This window comes from Ursus americanus, chromosome 19 (assembly GCF_024610735.1).
Source record: "Ursus americanus isolate L20-20 chromosome 19, mUrsAme1.1.p, whole genome shotgun sequence".
In the NCBI taxonomy this organism is placed as follows: domain Eukaryota; kingdom Metazoa; phylum Chordata; class Mammalia; order Carnivora; family Ursidae; genus Ursus; species Ursus americanus.
This window is the reverse complement of record NC_142145.1, coordinates 31,494,450-31,513,741: the sequence shown is the minus strand read 5'-3', so window position 1 is coordinate 31,513,741 and position 19,292 is coordinate 31,494,450. Positions and strand designations below refer to the sequence as shown.

Here is a 19,292-nt window from a genome sequence, read left to right as displayed (position 1 = left end):
AACATTTTGTAGTACCCAAAGGAAAAAATAACCTAACTTTATTGTAACAGATTTCATATAATCCTCATCTCTTCTTCCCCTAAATATCACAGACCTTCCACTGTATCAATTATGACCACATAGGAGCAAGAGGAGGGTAAACTTCCAGTTGGTTTTATCTTGAGTTGACCTTTAAAGATTCACTGTGTAGTAAAAATTATAACTGTAATGCCATGTTTCAGATTTGTATATTCAAAAATTTCTTCCACTTATGTAATCATCATTTTAGCTTTTGTCACTATCACCATTAAGAGAATCATCAAAGCTAGAACTATCATGCTAGCCAATCAATCAGCATGTATTAAAAACCTATTGGTACAAATTACATTAAAATTAATAATTATATTAAAATTAATAATACTCACAGAGGAAACCTGGTGTAAAGAGATAACATATGTAAGGTGGTATATGACAGATTTCATTTGAATAAAAATGAAAGATTTCATTTAAAAAGAGACAATTTGTTACAGCCTGAAACTGATATATATGACTTCATTGATCTTAAGTTGTTCTCTACAAAAGAAATTTCTATGAGCACAGAGGAGTTGAGGCCAAGGTGTAGAGGTAGAGATAGATGTGCAGGCATTTCAGAAAGAGGATAGAGCAAAAACCGAGTTTTAGAGAGGAGAATAAGGTTGTTGCACATAGCTTTTCCATTCTCTTGTCCCTTCCAGACTTATTTCATTCCATATGTTTTCACATAATTTGACATTTAGAAGGCCGAGTTTCTAATTTTAGCAATTACAGTAGTGCTAAAATAGCATGTTGGAAAAAAAAATGCTTTAGAGGAAGCAATCACATTAAATGTCTTAACAACAGAAGTCTTAAGTACCCTTTGGTTTTTACTTTTGCCACCAATAATGCAGACAGCAAAAACGCAGTGATATTTGCAATGATCACTTTATGAGTCACCTTCCTCCATCCCAAACCATTCCTGTCTGATCCCATGAATATATGAATAAACTGCTTCTATAACCTCAATCCTGGCTCAGGCAAAATTGTGTTTGGGCTTGGTCTTTAGAGTATTAAAACTTAACCTCCTGCTTTGAGTTTTTGCTTGACTAGTCCCTCTGGTTCTTGTATCCTAGGATGTGTTTAGTACAGTCTCCATTTAATGCAGATTTCATTAAATTCCAAGGTCATCAACATGGCGGGTACCTTGGCAAGGGCAGCACAACAGGGAGATGGGAGACAGTCACAGGAGGCACCATGAAGTCTCCTAATAATCATGCTTTCATTATGGTAAATTTTAATCTTTGCCCTTTCAGTTTGAGAACATACGAATAAATTTTGATGGTAAAGACTGAAGAATATTATTCCTTTAGGTTTCTCTATGTCTTCATACCCCTCATTTACTTTTTCTCCTTTCATCTTCCCTTTGTTTTTCTTTGGTTTTTACCATTTCCCAGGTCACATGTTCCCTTCTCAATTTTCCTTGTTATCCTCTGCTAACTTTTCCAATATCTTTCCTAGGAAAAAAAAAATGCGTGGGAAAATAAAACACTGTAAGTTAAGTTTTGACTGTTTCATTTTGTAGGCATACATGCATAAGTTGTATGGAATTTTCTGAAATCTAGAAGACATGCCATAGATATATTTATAAAAATGTGTGTTCCTAAAACTTCCGTCTTTTCATAGATCGAACTTTGGAATATGGAAGATCAAAGCTCATAATGATCCTATATAATATGCTTTTGTCTTTTTTTTTTTTTAAAGATTTTATATATTTATTTGAGATAGAGTGAGAGAGAACAAGAGCGAGCAAGAGAGCACAAGCAAGAGAGAGAACATGAGGACGGGGGAGGGGCAGAGGGAGAGGGAGAAGGACACTCTTCACTGAGCAGGGAGCCTGATATGGGGCTTGATCCCAGGGGGATCATGACCTGAGCTGAAGACAGACACTCAAACAACTGGGCCACCCAGGTGCCCCTACTTTTGTCTTTTTAAAAACAAGACTTTTTATTATTCCCAAATCAATCACTGTCTCTTAGGGTTATGACTGTGTCAGGAAAAGTAGTTCCTCCCTTCCCCAGTAGTTTATACCTGATTTCTCTATAATATCCTAAAACTGCTCTGCATTTAGGGCTCTCTGAACAGTGAGTGATTAACTTAACGAAGTCTGCGATACTAGCAAAATCAGATTTAAATGACTATTTGGGCAATTCTCTTGACGTTCAACTACAAACACAATTTGTCATGAAATTTCTGTTATTTGCGATCCCTAAAGAGAGAGACTATAGAGTGGGGAAACAGCCTTAAGGCAGAACAGTCTCAAATGCCAACGTCAGTCTTCTGGATTTCAATATTCCCTGAGATCTTGGCCTAAAAAATTCTTACTATTTTGTTAGGTTCTCAGGATTTTGAAATTTTCAGAAAAAAATAACTTGTTCATCTTTTCTTTTCAATTGTCTTTAACAGGATGATAGATTTAAACCAGGATTTAATCAGCAATCATATTAAATGTAAATGAATTCACTAATCTACCTAAGAGACAAATAATGTCAAAAAAACCTATATGTTTATAAGACACACAATTAAAATAAAGCAATATCAAAAGTATAGGGAAAATATACAAAACAAACACCATTTAAAAGAAACTGGCACAATTACATTAATATTAGAGAAAATAAACTTTAAGAAAAAATTGCAATGAAAACATTACTTCAATAGGAAGACAGAGTCTAAATTTGTTCATGTCAGATATCATGGCCTCAAAAAATTGGAACAAAATTGATAAAAATATTATAGAAATAATCAAATACACAATCATAGTGAGAGACTTGAACATACATTTCAGAATCATATCTATCAAGACAAAACATTATGAAGGGAAAATGTAGAAGACAAGATATATATGATTGGTCACGTATCTAGAACAACAAATATATTATACATCTTTTTCTAGCACCCATGACGTTTACAAAAATGATTATATACTGAACATACAATTATTCTTACCGAATTTTGTGTGACCGACAGGCTATGAGACATACAATCTATAAATAAAAATCAAAAGAAACTATTGACAAAAACTTATATTTAAAATTAAAGAATATGCTTTTAAATAATTCATGAGACACTAAAGAAATGACAAGTGAACTTAGGAAATATCTTAAACTTAATGACACCTAAAAACACTACTTAACAAAATTTGTGTGAGGTCACCAAAGTGGTGCTTAAATCAACATCTATAACCTTAACTGTAAAGTCAAGCATCTACAAAGTTTGAACAAGAAAAGCAAAATAAACCTAACAAGATAGAATGAAGAAAATAATAAAAGAATAAATAGTATTTTTTCCTATCTGTCCATCCATCAATGCCAAAAATTGATTTGAAAACATTGATGAAATTAGTATCCTTCTCAAATATCTGATCCAACAATACAAATAAGCAGTATCAGTCATGATTATAAATCTAACACATAAATAATTAGATGAATGGACATATTTTTAGAAAAGTATGATATAAATCTGATCTGGAAAGAAAGTTGATAACTATTAAGTTGAATCAATAAGTAGAAAAATTTCATAATTTAAAATACAGAACTGAAGAGATTTACCAGCAAATTCCACTAAATATTTGAGGAAGAAATAATGCCTAGCTTTCACAAAATCTTAGAGAAAATAGGGAAAAGAGTGAAAAGTCTACGGTTTATTTTATGAACCTTTCAAAGCACTGATTTAAACCTGACAAGGACACTAAGAACAAAGAAAACTATAGGCCAGTTTCCCACATAAACATGGAGATAAAAATCCTAAACAAAGTATTAACAGACTGATTGCAAAAATAAAGAAGAAAAATAAATAATGAACAAGTTATGTTTATTCCATGAATGCAAGGATGGTTTAATATTTAAAATTCAATCAAAATTCACATTTCACAGATTAAAGGAGAAAATATCTATTATCATAACAATAGTTACATAAATGTATTTAATAAAATTCAACATCTATCTATAAAATGTCTAATTGTAACTTCTTTAGCTGCTAAAAGGTATCAAATAAAAAAACAAGTTTCATACTTGCTGGTGATATATTAAAAACTTTCCCCCTATATTCAAAATGGCACATTCCTGTGTATACTGGAGGGCCCTACCTAGCTGAGTAATCCAAGATGAAGAAATAAAAAAAAAAAAATTGGAAAGGTATAAATAAAACTGTCATTTTAATGAATAATATGGTTGTGGGCAAAAACCCCCAAAGGCTCTACAAATTATTAGAATTTAAAAAGCTCAACGAAGTTGTTTATATAGTCAATATAAAAAATTCCAATTTTTTCTATTCATTAACAACCATTTTTTTTTCTCAAAAGGTAAGATTTATAACAAAGTATATAGGAACATATATTTTTTTATTCCTATACATGTATATTTACATGTGAAATATAAGCAGAAAACTAGGAATTATTAATACAGAGACAAATACATTGAAAGATATATCATATAGATGAGTTAAAAGGCACAATACTGTAAAGATGTTAATTCTCTCAAATTGATCTTCAGATTAATTGGCATCTCATGCAAAATCCCAAACTATATTTTATGCAACATGAAATCTGGTATTAATAGCCATATGGAAATGCAAGAACCAAGAATAGCCAAGAAACTCTTAAAGATGAGAAATAAAGTAGAAGGACTTACTCCCCTGATATCAAGTCAGATTGTATCGGCAGGTAACTAACTAGAAGAATACAATTAATGCAAGGATATTCTAAGATACCAATTGGCCAGAAAGATACCCATACTTACAAGAATACTTGATTGGTGACAAAGGTGAAACTCTAGGGAGTAGGGAAAGAAATAAAAGTCATTGTAGTTAAGGATATTGGGACAATTGATTTTCTATTTGGAAGACAATGAAATTTAATCTCTACCTTACAATGTAAACAAAAATTAATTCCAAGTGGATTGTAGAATTCAATGTAAACAGCCCAAAATTTTTTTAATAATGCTTCCAGAAGGTAATACAGAAAAAATATTTCCAAACAAGTTATTAAAACCACTAAAAATAATGAAGGACATCTCTTCATCAAAGGGACACTGGTGAGAAAATAAAATGCAGGCTAAAGAGTAGGAGAAGATCCTGCTAACATAAAACCAACAAAAGGATCATATCATATTGAAATTGATACATAAGAAAAATATATGATAGAGATAAATGAGAGGGAGAGAGAGAGAAAGAACCTTCTATAGATCAATAAGAAAGAGATATCCAATCCTATCTTAAAAATGGGTAGGTAACAAGTTCTTCACAACAAAAAAGATATCCAAAAGACAAAAAAGTACATGAAAAGTTGCTAAGTCTCACTAGTAATCATAAAAAAGAAAATAAATATCCACCAGAAAGACTAAAATGAAAAAGACTGATGAGCACTGGGTGTTATACACATGTGATAAGTTATTGAACACTACATCTGAAACTAATGATGTACTATATGTTGGCTAATTGAATTTAAATAAAAATAAAGACAGACATCAAATGTTGGCAAGGATCAACATTTAATATATCTTATATGCTATTTATGGGAATTTAAGTTTTACAACCACTTTGGAAAACTCTTTGGATTACTCTGTTAATCATACACATATAACAATGATAAACAGTAAATACACCATATCATTCCTATGTGTAGTCCTCCCAAAATGTGTGTACTGCATACCAGCAGTCATGTACAAAATGTTCCTAAGAGTACTGTTTGAAATAACCCAAACGACTCAATTGGCCGCATTAGAAGACTGAATGCACTGATGGGGGTACAGTCATGCAACAGAATACCATAGAACAAAAGTGAACAAGCTCTAGCGACACAAATCAATGCAAACAACTCTAATAACCAGGCAAAAGTAACATAGAGAATTTAGAGGAGCATACCAACAATACAGAACTCTAAGAGAAAACAAAGAAGCAATTACCAGGAAGATCAAAATCACCTTTAACTTTACTTTTAAGTGAAGGGGGAGTGGCCCAGAATTATTTGTTATTGGGAAGTCATGTGGGGGCTTCTGGAGTGATGACAGCTTTGCATTTCTTGACCTACTTATGTTTGCTTCATAATAATTTATTAAGCTGTAACTTTATGTTTTATGCCCCTTCAGTATGTGTTATATTTCACAATAAAAACAAAAGATTTTTTTTGAAATGCCTTAATCTCATATCCAAGCGTGGATAACTATGTACATCTAGGGACAAATGACTGTCAGGGGACATTCAAATACTTTATGAAAGATTTATACATTCATCAACCTGCTGACACTTGTATCACTGACTAATAGATATACTTGCTATTGAACAAGTTTATTTAATTAGACTTCCTCCTTCCATGCTGTAACATGTCAGAGACATCAATTATTTTTTTCTGCAAAAGTCTTGGTAACAAGGTTGGAAATGAATTTAACTGTTGTGTATACAGAAATCTGAGACCCAGAAATTAATAGGTGGGTTTCTGCTGCTGTAACACCAAGTTGCTATTCAACTCCTATTTGCAAATCTGTTTCCCCTGAGGCCTGATTGGATTCTATCTTATCATTCAAGCAGGCCCTTAGCAAAATATTAATGCATCAGAGAGCCTTTGACATCCTCTGCTTCTTCTGTGTCCCTTTAATTCCCTCTAGTCCTGCGATATTTCTTGTGCACTTGAGGCTATCAGGAGAGAAGGAGATGACAGGGTCTTTCACAATTTAGGATGAAAGACCAAAGTACAAAGTTTCTTACATAGGTTTGTATATTAAAAGAAGCCAAGATAGGACTGTGGTCGACGCAAAGATGACTTCTTTATGGAGGAATTTCTGACACTTTGCTCATCGCTGGTCTCATTTGAGCTAGCTTTTATTTCACCTGTGCCTAAAACTAGACCTCATAAATTTAGAATTGAAAGAGATATTATGAATTACCTACTCCAATTACACACTTTGTATATGGCAAAAAAAAAAAAAAAGTCAGAGAACCTAATTAAACATCTTGAAGGTAGGAAAGCAGGATTTGACACAGTTATTTCAGTTTAAAGTTTTCTTGTTGTTTTATAGGCTTGTCCTTCTGAAAATGTAGATTAGAACTATAAAAAGAATATAATATTTGGTGACATCTGTTTATTAAAAACTGCACTCAACAAGTGTTAACTATTAATATCTAAAAGATACTTTAAAAAGTAATTTTCTACTCTTCACAAAAATCCTGATTTTACAGATGAAGGAATATTTTCAAAACAGTTAAACAAAACTTGCGGAATGTCAAAAAGCTGGTAAAAGGCAGAGCCAGAATTCCACTCCAGGTGGGTTTGGCAGCAATGTTCATGTTCTCTTCACATATAGGCTTTCTCTCCATCTTTTACTCCTGATCTCACGTGCTAATCCACCTGTCTGTTCTCTTATATCTAAATACAAATCCTAAAAGGGGTGCCTGGGTAGTGCAGTCGTTAAGCGTCTGCCTTCGGCTCAGGGTGTGATCCTGGTGTTCTGGGATCAAGCCCCACATCAGGCTCCTCCACTGGGAGCCTGCTTCTTCCTCTCCCACTCCCCCTGCTTGTGTTCCCTCTCTCGCTGGCTGTCTCTATCTCTGTCAAATAAATAAATAAAATCTTTAAAATACATACATACATACATACAAATCCTAAAAGTCTTTATCCTGATTTGACTTTTCTAGAAACCTCAGCCCTCTCACTAAATTTAAGAGTCTTATCTAATAAGCCATTTTAGTTCCCAAGTCATTTCCCCTAGTGACCAACAACACTGAAGCCCAGTGAACAATCTAGTATGTAGTGTAGATACTCTAGTCAACTTTGGTCAATTCCTGGAAAACCAGTCATGGTGGTTCCTGTCTCCAAAAACAGATGTTGTGATGCAAAATATATAACCATTAAGTAATAAAGAAGCAGTGAATTTACATTCAGTAGAGAACTAAGAGGGGTGTGTTTGATGTATGACTGTTAGGGTTGTGTTTGCTGCAGAAGTTTGTGTGGTGTGGCTGCCTACTAGCTATGGGTTAGACACACCGCCTTCCTCCTCCCTGACATGCCAACTCTAGGTCCCTAACAGAAGTGAGTTGGCCATATAGAGAAAGGACAGGAGGAGCATAATTTTAAACAAGTTGGCTCTTGATTATTTTTCTCTACTAGGCATGGAACTTCTATGAATTTCCTACCTAGAATGTGCCCTGACAAAGTGAAGAAAAAAAAAAAAAACATGATATACCACTGACTTTGTATACTGTGGACAACATTACTATTTAGGAAGTGTTTGCACTAGGAAGACTAGCCACTTCTATTAAATTGAACATTTACAAATATTTGGCTCCCCCGGCTCTTATACCAAGTCTCAAATCAACTGCAACACAGCAGAGAGGATCAAATGCTTTCAGTAGCATAATTATTGTATTTGCTTGAGAAAAATCTAAATGGGCATGGATTTTCAGGTGATGCATCTGTGATACCCCTATCAGTTCTTTTCTGTACTTTGAAACTATGTTCTTTACCTAAAGGTTTGTGATTATAAAGTCTTCCCCGATAATTTTATCTTTCTTGTAATACTCTCTGCTTTTGATGAGTTTTTATATGTTATTTGTGTTCTTAATGTTATTCACCAGCTTTCTGGGGTTACCGTTTATCTGGTTATATCTAAATTAAATACAGATGAATATGTCAATCTGTTCATCCTCCTCTGGAGGGAGATAAGGCCTTAGATTTCTATACTTCTTACCTGATCCCTTTCTCTTCCTTGTGATTAATCCCTCAACATCAAATCTTCCCCCAGTGAATAGGTCTATGCAAATTATAATAGCTCCTTTCTCTCCTCTGGGTTTGGTAATGGGAATGTGCTCTAATCTTGGTCAATGGATCATGAGGGAAGTCTACCTGGGGCTTTTGGAAAATTTATCCTCACTATGTTCTGTTGTTGTTGTTTTTCCCCCTAATAAGCAGGGACAGAATAGACTCATGTAATCCTCTGAGGCTGGTTATTCCTGTATATCATGTACGGAACTGCTACAGTTAATTTATGGCTCCAAAGTTAGCTGGCAAATTCAGGTTGCAACTGAAGTCATAGCAACATATTGGGCTTTTGCTAATATCAGCTAGCCACCGATTTACTAACCAAGAGCCTACTTTACCTCGTGATCTCTATTAGTCATTTTTGTAACAATTTAAACCATTTTAGATTTGTTTCTTGAAGCCAAATACATCCAAAATATATACAAATATAAATAGTTTTGTTTTCTTTTCTCTCTCACCCTCTCTTCTCAAAAGGGCAATCCCTATTTAGATTTAAAGTCTTTGCACCAAAAAGGAAAACACAAATGAAAAAATCTAACACTGAATCTTTATTAGATCTTAAGGGAAGGTCTATGTATGATAAAACTGGTTCTGGCTTTGCCTGAGAATGTGTTTATTTCCCTTTCACTCCTGAGTGATAGTGTAACTACCTATATAATTCTAGATTGGCAATGATTTTCTCTCAGTTTCTTGATATATTATTTTATTTTCTTCTTAGATATATTGTTGCTTTTGAGAAGGTCTAAGCTCAGTCCAGCTGTTGAGTTTAGGTGTGGATTTACTTATTTTTTTGGAATATGAAAATTTATTATTGTCACCATCAAAACCTATGATCTTGGTCTTTCCTTCCTGTCTTCGTATAAGGCCAAAAGAGAGACATTGGCTCCTTTAAGAACCTTAAAACAAACCCCAGGAACATCACAGACAGCGTGACTTTTGCAATCCGGCAACCAGAACTTCACCATTTTCCTCAATAAAACTCAAACAACCACCATCGGGTACAAAGGCTACGGGGTTTTTTGCCCTTCTTGATCAGCTGTACCCCGACATACTTCCTGATGGCAAAATTTGGCTGTCTGGCTTCAGCCCCTACTTTCTCCAGCACAATTCCCTTTGCACGGGAAGCACCTCTAAAAGGGTTGGGCTTCAGGACTGTGCCCACATGGGCTTTCTTGTACTGTTTATCATGATCTCATCAATGGGTATGGAGCTTCCAGGCAGTGCGAAGACTGTGACATTTGCCCATCCTACCTGTATCATGGGCCTGAGCAAAAGAGAGGATTTATATTTATTTAGACTTCTTAAGACACTAGGATTCTCCTTCAAGTTGAAGACTTATAACTTTCTTCCATTCTGGAAAATTGCCTGCCATTATCCTTTTATTACTTCATTTTCCTCATTCTGTCCTTTAGTATTCACTAAATTTAAGTTGGCCCTTTTTATTCCATTCTCTCCATCTCTTAATTTCTTCCTCATATATTCATTCTGTTTATCTCTCTGAGATGCATTATGGATAGCCTCCTCAAATCTATCTTCTAGCGCACAATTTGCCTTGCTTCCCGTATGTATAATCTACTTTAATACATCTACCATTTTTAATGGTCTTTTTCAGTTTTTCAAAGATGGCATTTATTTTCATAACATGCTCTACTTAATGTTGCTCTTTGTGTGTACATTTTGTCTTTTTTTTTTTTTTTAAGTACTTGCTGATATCTTATTGTGGTTTGTAAATACTGACAGCTAGGTCGTCTTTAGTGAGAACGTTGTTTTATGGAGACTCGTAAGTCTGACATCAAGAAGCATTTTATGCTGCAGAGCTTTGTTTCTCTCCCTGGAGACTCACAGGTTACATTAAAGTATGCCAGATTTCTTATGAATTTATCAACATAAGCTTTGTGCTAAGGTGAGTAGGATGGATTCAGATCCCACCCTCTCACCTGGAGCAGGTTTGGTTTTCTAGTTGTAAATGCATGAATCTTTTCCTTCTCACAGCCCTGGGCATCCAATTTTCAGCCTACCCTGGGCCAGGACACACAGTCTTTTAAGAACATGATTTAATAACCATGAATCTATCTATACTTACTTCCTTAGTGATTTCATCCTGTCTGGTGGCTTTAAATATTATCTATACACTGATGATTTCTCAATTTACATCTTTAACCCAGACATCTCTCATCAAATCCAGACTCATATATCTAACTGTCTACTTGACAGATACTTAGTTTTCTAATAGCCATCTTAACCTTAGCATATCTTTTGACTGAGGTCTGATTTTTCTGACAAAAAATGGCATTTTCCACAATCTTCCTCAACTCAACCAATGACTTCCTCCCTCCAGTATCAAAACAAAAATTTTGGTGTCATTTTTTGACTTTTTTCTATCTTACACATACACAATCTGTCAGAAAACCCTAGTGACTTCACCTTGGAACAATAGCCAGGATATTCTCATAACCTCTAATGTTACCAGTCTGGTCCAACCCACCATCATCTCTTGCCTGGATGATTACCATAGCCTAAGAATTAAACTTCCCACTTTCACCCCTACCTCCCTTAAATGTATCCATGTGATCTGGCTGCTCATTAACACTCAACTTTGTAATGTGATTTCCTTATATTTTTTTGCTCTGTTCCAACCACAATGGCCATGTTACTGTTCTTGAATTTTCCTGCAAGCTCCTGACTGAGGGTTTTTGTAACTGTGGTTTCTTCTGCCTGGGTGTACACATGGATATGTCTCCCAGGCCTTGACTCACCTCCTTCCATTCTTTACTTCAAGATATTTTTTTAGTAAACACTTCTCAAAAGACTTCATTTAGACTTACAGAAATACCAGAATTCCTTGTATCTCTTACCTGTTCATTTTTCTACATCATCTACCATAGTCTAATGTATACAGCTTTACGTTATATCTCCCCTCCATCCCACACAAGGACACAGAGTTTTGCTTTCTTTCTTTCCTTTTTTTGGTTTTGCACTGCTATCATACCAGTGCCTAGCGTACAGTGAACCCTCAATCACTATTTGTTTAATGGGTGAATAAAAACAAAACAAAACAGAAAAAAGGAGGTGTACAGACCTTTGTGTCTCTACCGTGATTCAAGGACCTCAGTTCCTATCCATTCTTGGCCTTAGGCTTTGTCTCAGAACCCTCGGGAGTGTAAAGGTCTCATTTCTTAAATGTATGTCAGGTTTAATGTTGCAATTCTAATCTCATTCAGACCCCTGTGCCCACTTGGGATCCCTTTGCCATATTCAGAATTTGTGTTTGGAGCAGGAAAAGGAAGGTTTCTTATATCAGTTCAGTGTGCCATAGTGACATGTCGTGGTGTTTTATTTGTGAGAATAGATTCAGAGATTGGAAAAGTACCTGAATGTTAAGCATTACATGGATGATTGCCTAACCAACACTCAATTGTCACAGAGATGGTCTTTACAGATATTATGTCTTGAAGTATAAACAATAGGCACAAACTAATCAAATGTGATTTCCTGAAAAAACTGTATTTGGCTTCTTCAAATTGTCAATCAATTCTGACACCTTTTGTCACACTAAGCTCCATTTACCACCCTCTGGCTTACCAGAGAGAGTATTTTTTGACTTGTAAAACTCAGTGAATTATTTGAGTCAATTAAAAAAAATAACAAGTGTGTTAAATAACTAAATCTGCAGACTCAAAAATACCATAAATTTAGAGTCTATCTAAGCCACCCATCACCACAGCATGAATTCTCTCAACCTAATTGTAAAGCGAAGATATTTTTTACAAGAAAGGATTCATTTAATTCTATTAAAGGATCAATTTATTGTAAAATTCAAGAATAAAACAAGCTGGCTAGATTTCAACTGTGTAATTGGATATAGTAGGCAAAAGAAGAGTGTAAATATCCTCAAGCAGCCAACTTTAATCTGTATTCTAGAATTTCTCCACAGCCTAGGATTCTATATTTAAATAGTAAACACAAAACCACCAACAGAAATGACTTTCCTCATGTACACAGCTTAGTTATGTCTTCTTCTTATGCTCTCATTCAATGCTTGACCATAAAAGTCCAGCAAGAACAGTCACCATAAAATCCAATCCATGACACTCCCACTTCTTTAAATTCCTATGGCAATTGGTTACTGCCAACCCTGACGCCTAAACGTGTACCGCTTTATGTCATGATTGTTATTTGGTGTAGTTTTGTAGTTGGTTTAGTGGTACAAAAAAGATACAGTCTTTGTCTCTTCCAATTTCATTTTAAGCTTCTTTAGGAAAGGAACAAAGATTTTTTTTCCTCTAAAAAAGTATTTTGGTATGCCTACTATGTGTAGGAAGCATCTTTCTCTTTTTTAAAAAAAAGAAATTACCAAAAATTTTCATTTCCACAGAGTATCAAGCCCAGAAAATACATTTATAACCAGCTTGAAATCAATTACTTTATTCTCTTGGTATTTGAACTAGTGCTAATTTTCGAAAGCTGGAGTAAAGTTGTTGAAGACTTAGGAGTGGGATTTCGCAAAACGAATGTTTGCATCATGTGTATAACCAAAACAGATGATATGAGTCAGCAGGGGATAAATGAGATTCCAAAATCAGCAGATAACTTCATTTTAGCATTCATTCTGTTTTTGCATTAGCAACATGAACAACATCCAATTTATTTTCTCAACATTGCACAACAGCATCAAATACACATTCCGGCGTTCACTGTGTTTGTATCTGTGTTCACATCTGAACCTGGAACTGTTCCATACCTTATTGCATTTCTTCTGAATACATTCAGCTTGGGGATTTCATGGTGAGCAAAGAGCTCTCAGAACATAAGTTGCAATATGTTGCTTTTAGCAATTCAACATATTCATTCGTTAGAACTTCCATCTTTTTGCATTTATTTTCCCACCAACATGTGCATATACATCAACACATTTGCATAAAGTATTCAAAGAACAAACATATAGGTTTGCTTTTTCTCCCAAGAACTTTGTAAAGTTGCCAAGAGGGCATCTTTCCCGGTTGGTCAAATTTCCTTTTAGTGTTATGAAGTGTAGGCTATTTTAGCACTTCAGGTACTCTGCTGGAAATGTGTCCTCTTCAGTCACAGCCCTACTGTCAGGCTGAGGGGCAAATCAAATTGACCTGTCAAGGAACAAGAACTGTTTGTGATTGAATTATTTCATTTCTTTTTTTTTTTTTTTTTTTTTGAGTTACTAGGTACTCACAACTGAATTTGATTTCCAGTGAAAACTTATCTTCCTCGTCATATGACTACTACAATAAAATAAAGAGATAACCCCTTCTTGCCACAGGGTTCAAAAAATTTAACACCGAGTTTTTTGAAGTTCAGTTCTCTGACTGATGTGAACAATGCCGCATTTAAGTTAGTGAAGTACAGACGCAAAAAGCTGACAATGTCTATTTTTCCTCTCTCCCATCCACAATAATACCTCACCCCAGCTTCTCTTCCTGCTCCAAGCTCACCTGAGTGGTAAACTCTTATTTCTTCCACAGCCCTTAATTCAGAGCTCTGGTCTGTTCTTCTTGGTCCAAGGCCAAAGCCTTCTTGCCAGCTCTCTGTCAATTCTCAGTTTAGTCCCACTGATTTTCAGATTCTTATCTCTTATCTCTGTGTCCCGTTCAAGGTCACTGACAGCTTTGCAGAGTGGTTATAGATTTTATTTACTCTTTAGAGTTTCTTCGACTAAAGTTGCTGGGGAGGAGCAATGAGGATTTCTTCTTATAAAATTCAGATTTCTAATTTCTCTGAAGAGTCAAGAAATTTGACACGTCCTGTGACAAAATTCAGCATCCATCCATTCTTTCATTTAAAAGTCACTGCTGAAAAAATCACCATTGGATTTTCATATGCCTAATTCTGGGCATGAAAATCACAAGTATCTGTTTTTAGGCCTCATTGCAAAAAAGAGAATGTGATTTAGCTGAGGCGAGTAGGCATATAAACATGTCATAATTCAGTGTAATAAGTCCCCTAATAGAGGTAACTCTAGGAATGTGGAAAAGGGAGCAACTTACTGTGCCTGGGGCAGATGGGTAGACATTACTAGGGTCATCTTATATGAGCTATGTCTTAAAAAATGAGTTTGAATTCACTGAGTACTATGGAGAATAAAGATATTATCAGCAAAAGAAACAGCAAGGAGACATGAAAGTGTCTGGCATTTCAGTATAGTGGAATGAGGGAAAAAACATTATTAAATAATCTATGCAAATGATAATTATTTATACAAATCTTACATATTTTCAAAACATACTAATTGCCTAGGATGGAACACGACCTGACTGTACCTGGTAGAACATTTGATAAAACATACCTACATTTATAAACCACATCATTTAATTGGGGTAGAATTCGTATGCATTGCAAAACTGGCAACATTTCTATTCGTTTTATTTATCTTATTGTGGTTCTAGAACTCATGATACCAAAGGAATGTTGTGGTGAATAAAAAGTCTTATGGGGTGAATAAAAAGTCATACCTCAAGCCTTTGAATAAAATATGTAAAATTTGGTCTAGGAAAATATGGTCTTATTTATATTTTCTCTCATGTAAATGATGACCTACTATCTATAAAACTGAACTTCTCAAATATACATGAAATGACTTATTTTGTGGTCATGTAATTTTCTCATCAAACAGCCATTAATCAATCATAAATTAATCAATAATCAATGATCAAGAGTGTTGTAGAATTAAATGTATTAAGGTATTGGAAGAAAATATAACATTTACATTCGTTCTGTCTTTTAAATTCGCTTTTAGAAGGAGCATCTTCAATCTGATAAAAGACACTATGAAAAACAATATTTTGTTCCTAAGACTAAGAACAAGACAAGGATGCCTACTGTCACCAGTTATATTCGGAATTGTTTTAGAGGTTCCAAACAGTACAATAATGAGGGGGTGGGGAAAGAGACCAAGATGTTACATTGTATACAAAGCTTAAAAGAGTTATCATTTGCACCCTTGACGGTAAAGATTGTTGACCCTTAGATTATACAAAAAAGTTACTAAAACTTACAAGTGAGTTTGGCAAAACTGTAGTCAGTTCATTCCTAGGTATTTCCCCAAGAGAAATATTTATGGCCATACTTTCATAAAACTACTTGTATCCTAATTTTCACAGCAGCTTTATTTATAATAGTCCCAAACAGGAAACAACCTAAATGTGCCTCAGCAGGTGAATGGACATAAATTGTAGCATATCAATACAATGGAATGCTACTCAACAATAAAAACGAATCAACTATGAAACATACACTGACACAGCTGAATCTCAAGATAAGTTCACTGAATGAAATATGCCAGTCAGAAAGAGTATATATTGTATGATTCCACATGTATACAGTTCTGGAATGTGCAAACGGAACTACAGCTGCAGAAACAGATCTGTGGTTGCCTGGTGACAGGGAGCATCCCGAGTTGAGAGGGCTGATTACAAAGCAGCATCAGGAAACCTTGGAGAGCAATGGCTAGATTCATTATCTTGATTGTGGTGCTGGTTTCCTAAGAGTATACTATGTGAACATTTATTCAATTATATGCTTTACATGCAGTTTATTTTATATTGATTATATTTTAATAAAGCTGTAAGCAAATATGTGGGATGGAGCTAAAGTAGTGTACAAAGAGAAATTTACAGTCTTATATGCATATGTGAGAAAAGACCATGTTTAAAATTAATGGTCTAAGTCTCCCCTTAAAGACGTTAGAAAAAAATACAAATAAAAGTAAACAGATAATGAAATAAAAAATAATAAAGTAGAAAACAAAAAGCAGTAAATTATGAAGGCCAAGTTGATTCTTTTAAAAGACTGAACAAATTGATAAATCTCTAGGTATGATGATCAAGAAACTGGAAAAAGATAGAAAAACTACACAGTGCCAGCAACAGACTTGAAAAAGGGACATAGACACTGGTTCTAGAGTCATTAAAAAAACAACAAAGGGATACATATACAAACTTTATCTTAATGAATTTAACAACTTAAATGATATAGAAAATTCCCTGGGATACACAAATTTCCAAATTTAATAGAAGAAGGTATAGAATATATGAAGTCATACCTACGAGAAAAACTAGATCCATAATTTAAAATATCCTTCAAAGAAAACACCAACCCAGATGCTTTCACTGGGGAATTTGACCAAGCATTAAGGGAAGAAATAATACTATTTTTCACAAACTGTCTCAGGATTTGGAGAAAGAAATTATCTTTTATTTTATATGATCAGTATAATCCTAACTAATATCAAAACTTGAAAAAGAACCTTAAGAAAATAACACATGCCAATTCCCCTCAATTCTAGTTCTTATTGAAATAAAATTGCCTTCTTTGAAAAGTAATCAAAATTATACATTTTAAAAGCATTACAATATATACCACAGAAGTTTTTATGTGTGTGTATACATATGTACATGTATGATAATCACCCAGATTTATGCTTTTCTCTTGGAAAATCCATTCTATATGAGTTACATATAATTACCTGCAATGCTTAGTTTAGTTACATTTAAAGCAAAAGTCATCAACAGCTTTTTATCAATTGAGCTTTTTTAATGACTTTCAAAATCAAATTGATCATATTCTTTTGCTTTAATTATTTTTGATCCATAAGCGCAATATAAAATATTATAAACTAACTAAAATATGCATAAATTCATTCTAGAAGTCTTTCTCCATGTCTTTAAGGAATATTTGTTCTTAGACCTCTGAATAGTCTTCTAAAATTGAAATATTAAAAAAATCACTACAGCTCAAATTACCAGTGTACCAGAGGATTTGTAAATGACCATTTGCAGAAGGACCAACTTTATTTATTGTCATTTGACAACCATTAAGCACATTTTCCTGTTGTCCCTGGCAAGTAGAGGTCCAGTGAAGAACAAGCCTGAAATGAATATGGCATTTACACATGCTTATCTGGACAGATATAATTGTTCAAAGACACCTGCTAGGTTTGGACATCTATTCACAATCATCAAAAAGGTGGAACATTCCATTTAGTGCGAATACTTCTGGGAATCTAGAGTCCTGATATAAAATTGTACTGATATAATAATCAAAATCCTTCAAGATATCTTTTGGTGAGAGACTCTAGGGCTGGTGTTTAGTTTGAGGGACATTTTGGAATGCAAAAATTATATACACATTTCTGAAACACTTTTCTAAAATCCACCATAGTTTCAGCCATGAATGTAGAGAACTAGCTGTAACACTCCACCTTAGGATTCCTGTTCAGAAGTTCTATGAATACCTACGAACAGTTCCCCTGCACTTCTAGAAGCCACGGTCAGAACAACCCTCCCGTCTGCGATGTGATGACTTTTGCCAGCTGAAAATGTGGAAGCTCATATATGATACATCATACACAACACTGGAGGCACTGTTAGCTTTTCATTGCCTCTCATTTCTTTTTTCCCCAAAAATAAAGACAATTATTTACAATTTGAAATTGCTTCATATAGCTCTCATGTTGGGATTTCTTTTTAATGTTCAAGGAAGAAGAAAATGGGGGAAGTTGAAACTTAACCAGTGGGACTTAAGATTACTGACAGCTTTCCAAGAAAGGTTTATCCCCTCATAAAAAAGGATGAAGAGAAATGTATCTTTATTATGATCCTAAATCTGGCTATGTGACAATGTGTTATCTTAGATTCGCTTACTATCTTAGGTTCACGAGTGGTGGGCAGAAGAGCCAGGCTGCAAGCTTGGCATGACAGAGCAGAGAGATGGAACGAAAGATGGAAGATCTGTAATGATATTTTTGAGCTGTAACGACAATGCAGCGTTCCTACAGTATTTCCTCAGTCCTGATATCCTCTAATTCTACACTTCTGAATAGGGGAAATGCCAAAGTTTTCTCATTTTCCACTCTTAAGTTTTAAAACTAAATACCTTTCTTTCAGCAGAACTTAGCTGCACTAGTAACAGTTCTGCTCATTTAATTCGACCCGACGATAATGTCTTGAGAGCTTGGAGTGTCACCACTCTCCATAACAGGGATTGGCAAACTTTTTTGCAAAGGGTGAGGCAGTGACTATTGTGAGCCACATGGCGTCTGTCACAATATTTAACTCTGTCCTTATAGTGTAAAAGCAGATAGGGAAAATACACAAACAGATGGGTGTGACTGTGTTACAATAAAACTTCCAAGTCTGATTGCAGGTTGGGCCATAGTTTGTTAATATCTATTCTATGACATCTGTACTGGGATAGTAGTAGGGACTTACAATGTTTAACCTTACAATGTAAACCATACAATGTTTAACCTAGAAGGAACATTATTGTAGATGTTTCAGGGAATAGATCACTGTTGAAGAGCACTGGGTCATAGTGTAAGCCAGGCATGAGGAATACTGTAGGGCTGGAAAGGGTGATTACACCTGGGCACACAAGAAAACCAAAACTACACTCTACCAAGGAGAAATAGGGCAGGGTGATTGAGGGACAGGATGTTGCCTGCCACAGAGGGTAAGAGATAAGA

General features: G+C 34.7%; 1 protein-coding gene and 1 pseudogene across 2 annotated transcripts in view; both read right to left on the bottom strand.

Annotated features, from left to right (window-relative positions):
* Positions 1–19,292, bottom strand: part of LOC148108484 (uncharacterized) — an 895,742-nt gene that overhangs the window by 259,605 nt on the left and 616,845 nt on the right. The window contains exon 5 of one of the 2 annotated variants that reach the window (XM_087869857.1): positions 12,610–13,923. The exons of the other annotated variant lie outside the window; for it this stretch is intronic. Coding sequence (XP_087725983.1) covers positions 13,914–13,923 — 10 coding nt within the window. The 3' untranslated portion in view covers positions 12,610–13,913. Of the gene's footprint in view, positions 1–12,609; positions 13,924–19,292 lie in introns of those variants that run through there. 2 annotated transcript variants of the gene reach the window in all.
* On the bottom strand, positions 9,583–10,097 carry LOC148108485 (small ribosomal subunit protein uS12 pseudogene; annotated as a pseudogene).